Source organism: Microtus ochrogaster, unplaced genomic scaffold (assembly GCF_000317375.1).
Source record: "Microtus ochrogaster isolate Prairie Vole_2 unplaced genomic scaffold, MicOch1.0 UNK29, whole genome shotgun sequence".
Lineage (NCBI taxonomy): Eukaryota > Metazoa > Chordata > Mammalia > Rodentia > Cricetidae > Microtus > Microtus ochrogaster.
This window is the reverse complement of record NW_004949127.1, coordinates 3,423,453-3,427,820: the sequence shown is the minus strand read 5'-3', so window position 1 is coordinate 3,427,820 and position 4,368 is coordinate 3,423,453. Positions and strand designations below refer to the sequence as shown.

At 48.9% G+C, this 4,368-nt stretch overlaps 1 protein-coding gene across 1 annotated transcript in view; it reads left to right on the top strand.

The window, feature by feature from the left end:
• Positions 1–4,368, top strand: part of Laptm4b (lysosomal protein transmembrane 4 beta) — a 50,689-nt gene that overhangs the window by 34,322 nt on the left and 11,999 nt on the right. The window contains exons 3-4 of the mRNA XM_005368142.2: positions 1,656–1,729; positions 2,321–2,443. Coding sequence (XP_005368199.1) covers positions 1,656–1,729; positions 2,321–2,443 — 197 coding nt within the window. The remainder of the gene's footprint in view (positions 1–1,655; positions 1,730–2,320; positions 2,444–4,368) is intronic.

Sequence of the window (4,368 nt, the reverse complement as noted above, 5' to 3'; positions counted from 1 at the left end):
TGGGAATTGAACTCAGGACCTTTGGAAGAGCAGGCAATGCTCTTAACCACTGAGCCATCTCTCCAGCCCCCCTGCCTGTTCTTGAACTCTCTTTGTGACACAGGCTGGCCTCGAACTCACACAGACCTGCCTGTCCTTGTCTCCCCAGTGCTGGGATTAAAGCGTGCGCCACTGTGCTCTACCCAAAATTATTTTTTTTATTAAATATACAGAAAGTTTCCTCCCCGCCCCTTACAGTCCAGGGCATTTAGTTCATCACGGCAGGGTAGCGAGGTGACAGTGGGCAGCTCAGAAGAAGTGGGGACCGATTGCATGCTCCAGGGGGGGCCTTTCTCCTATTTTTTTGCATTGGGGAGCTCAGGATATGTGGGGGCCTTCCCTCTTATTTAGCATTCCAGAAATCCTGCCATGGACACCACAGAAATGTGCTTGACTAATCCCGGCCCTTCTCGATCCAGTCAAGTTGACAATCAAGATTCGCCACTGTGGCAGAATTAGTCACGGGCCAGTCTTTCAGTGCACACGCTCTCAGAATGTCCTGCGACCCCAAGTCCTCCTTTTATAGTCTGCTCGGTAAGAACGGCACCTGCCTCAGCGGGGAAGAACGGAGCAGTTGAAAACCGTCGAGTGCACAGAGTTCACTGCCCTCAGCATTAGGACTTAGAGGCTTGGCTGCATCATACGCTGAAGATACGTGTGGCTGAAGATCATACGCTGGATAAAGAAGCGTCCAGCCAGCACCTTCAGCATCCTTCCAGATCAGTGTTGTGCAGTAAGAATGTGAGCACCCGTCCTCTTCTGGTAGCCATGTTACAAAAAGCAACCAAAGACCAAGAGTAGCTGTCATTCTTGTAATCAGTATAAATGCCTTTGGTGAGGTGTCTTTCTCTCTCTGAACTGAGTCTGGAAGTCTGGAGCGTGTGTGTTCATTGCACAAAGCGTCTCCCTGTAGGTGCCCAGTGCCCTCGGGCTGCTTCTAGAGGGGGCTTCCTCACCTAGCTGGTGATGGTAGCAAACAGTGTAGTCTTACCCGGAGGGAAACCAGCAATCACCGGAAACAGTTAGAATAAGATCAATAGTTCCCATCTGGGTCGGCACAGGGATGGGATCATGGCTGGGGCTCTACCGGCTGGAGCGCTCAGGGAAGCTTCCCAAAGAGGTGGTTTTCCTGGGACCTAAGTCACTGAAAAGGGAATTCTGATCATAGGAAAAATAAAACTGCAGGCGTTAGGCCCTGGTGGTTAAAGATGTTTGAACACGGTTAGCTGAGATAGACAGGCCAGGTGATGAAGTCAGACGGGAGGTGGAATCACGAGAATAAACTGGGACATTGGTTTAAAAGAAACAAGTAAGGTATGGAAAAGTTTTATGCGCCTGAGTGTATAAAATACAGATAGATACCTGTGTGATACAGGATGCCCTAGTTAATGGGTGTTTCTGTAGCCAGGGGACTAGAAGTCCGCTCTGGTATCTCTGTCCATTTGCAATGGTTTAGGGAGACCACCTGGGCACTCGTTAGCTCTGGTGGTCGAGGCAGCATAAAGCTTTTACCTGTAGTTGGTTTATAAACAAAACAACTCTGAAGAGGAATTCAATGTCTTCAGTAGCTGGTCTAATTGTATCTAACACCCCCCTCCCCTTTGACCTTTCGCCAGATATGTTGATCGCTATTGCCATCTCTCTGCTCATGATCCTGATATGTGTGATGTCCACGTACGGCGCATACAAGGTGAGTGGCCGCGGTTCAGGTCCTCCCCCGCATCCCATACAGGGGTTCTCTGCCTTCCTAATGCTGCAGCAAGGTGCCCGGCCCCTCTTCAGGTCCTTCCCCGGTGCGGGGGTTCTCAGCCTTCCTAATGCTGAGTCCTTTAATACAGTCTCCCATGCTGTGGTGATCCAATAATAACATTTTCGCCACAGTTTATAACTGTAATTTTGCTCCTGTGATGAATAGTAATATAAATGTCTGTGTTTTCCAGGCTTAGGTGACCCCCTATGAAAGGTTCATTTCACCCCCAAAGGGGTCTTGGCCCACAGATTGAGACCTACTGCGTTAGGGTGATCTGTGGGATTGCCTACTCGCAGTATGCAATTCATAGTTTTCTGTAAGAATCTTCAGAAATGTCTAGTACCTCACGGTACTAGGAAACCTGGTAAACCAGTGTTATTGTGAACACTCACCGTTGTGTCTGAGTGCCCCAGCTTGGCATGCCAGTTGCCGTCATGACCCGGCTTGATGACCGCCAGTTCCAGGTCCCTCTGGGTTGGACTTAAAGTCTTGTTAGATTCGCCGCATTAACATCCGTTTTCTCGTGTTTAGCAACACGCTGCCTGGATCATCCCATTCTTCTGTTACCAGATCTTCGATTTCGCTCTGAATACCTTGGTTGCGATCACCGTGCTTGTCTATCCAAACTCCATTCAGGAGTACCTACGACAGTTGGTAGGTGACCCTCCCCCACTGCCTCGTGTCCTCCTGAGGGGCCTCGCGGGGTAAAGGACAGAGCCTTCTCGGGACATACGTCATTATCGGGACACATGTGGTCGTCTCTGAACTCCAGTAAGGAGCAGCCTTCTTCTAGGATGAGAGGCCAAGCTGCGAGATGTGATGGGACGTTGGGAACTGGATGGTCAAGTGGAAAGGCCAGCAGACGGGGAGGGAGAGTTGAGCGCAGAGAAGTTTGCCGTCTTACGACAGTCCTGCTCCAACTTGTCCCTTGCAGCACAGAAGGCCTCGAGGTTTTCTTCCTTAGAAACACGTCTGCACCGTCGTGGTTTTTGTTATGAATCGGGACTGTGCTTTGATGTACGTGCTTTGTGTCTAAGAAGTTCCACGCACAGTTTTGAGATAGCCTCCTGTGACATGGAACCTTCTGAGGAGCTGATTTGTGGTGGGCAGGGGGAGAACTGGCCTCTGCCTGGGGGTTGGCATTAACTCTGGTAACCGTCTGCCGGGCTCCTCGGATGGCGCTGGAAATGAGCCAGAACCCGGGCCCAGCAAGCTCACCATGTGTGGGCTGGACCGGGTGGGGATAAGGATGAGGGTGGGCCGACAGCAGCCCTGGCTATCGTGTGTCACGTTCCCTGAGCTGCAGATGCTGCCAGTCCTATAGAGTCCAACCTGCACGGCACAGAGGACATTCGGTGGCATCTTGTTTAACCCCGCCTTATTCTGCTGCTCTTCATTCTCTTTGGAGCCACCATGTGGTACAGAGACAATATTTCTGGAGCTGAGTGGAATGATAATACTGTGGAAAAAAAAAAAAAGAAAAGAAAAAGTCAGGTGGTGGCAGCATACCTTTAATCCCATTAAGGTGGATCGCTGTGAGTTTGAGGCCAGCCTGGTCTTCAGAGCAAGTTCGAGGACAGCCAAGGCTACACAGAAAAACCCTGTCTTGAAACTTGAAAAACAGAGAGAGAGAGAGAGAGAGAGAGAGAGAGAGAGAGATTGAGATTTCACTCTTATTTGTCATGACAAACCAATTAATAAAGTGAAATATTTCAGAAAACCAGGTGAGGTGCCAGGGGTTCAAGGTCATCTTTATCTACGTAGTGATTTTGAGACCAGCCTGGGTTACGTGTGACCCTATCTCAACTTCCCATTACCCCTCCAAAAAAAGAAAAAAGGTTCCATACTACTTAATGGTCATTCTGAGCTGGCCATGGTTGCCTATAATCCCAGCACCTAGAAGATTGAGGGAAAAGGAAAAGTCCACAGTCAGCCTGGGCCACCTAGTGAGAATCTGTCTCCACAAAACCAAAACCCAGATCGCACACCTTGTCACCAATGAAAGGGAATATTGACATTTCCCCTGATGGCTACTACAGATAATTGGAATACAGTGAGTTAGAAAGGCATTTATTTATCTGAGAATGCTGCATAGTCCTGTAAAGCACAGTTAATATACACGCAGATGTCTTTCTGTAGATGTGCGCTTTTGATTTTTTTTAACCTAGAAATTCATTGTCATTGTTTACAAAACAAAGAGAATCTGTTTAGAAAGATGTTAGCAAAGATGCTTGTTTCACTAGGTTCTCCTCCTTGTTCTGCACACACCCTTTAGAATATTGAACTTGAAGAGCATCAGGAAAACACTACCCAGTTGCACCAGGAGTGTACCAAGTACCACACATCGATGGTGGACTCCAGGGTGCACTGGGAGGACCCCCTCCTCTGACTTTGGTTCTGTGTCCTGTGGGGAGAGTCCCTGCAGAATGTCTGCAGCAGCAGGGAGCCCCCTTCAGATAAGCTGACTGCCTTGTGGCTTTACAAAAACAACTTTCTCTCTCTCTCTCTCTCTCTCTCTCTCTCTCTCTCTCTCTCTCTCTCTCTCTCTTTCTCTCTCCCTTCCTTTCTTTCTTTCTCTT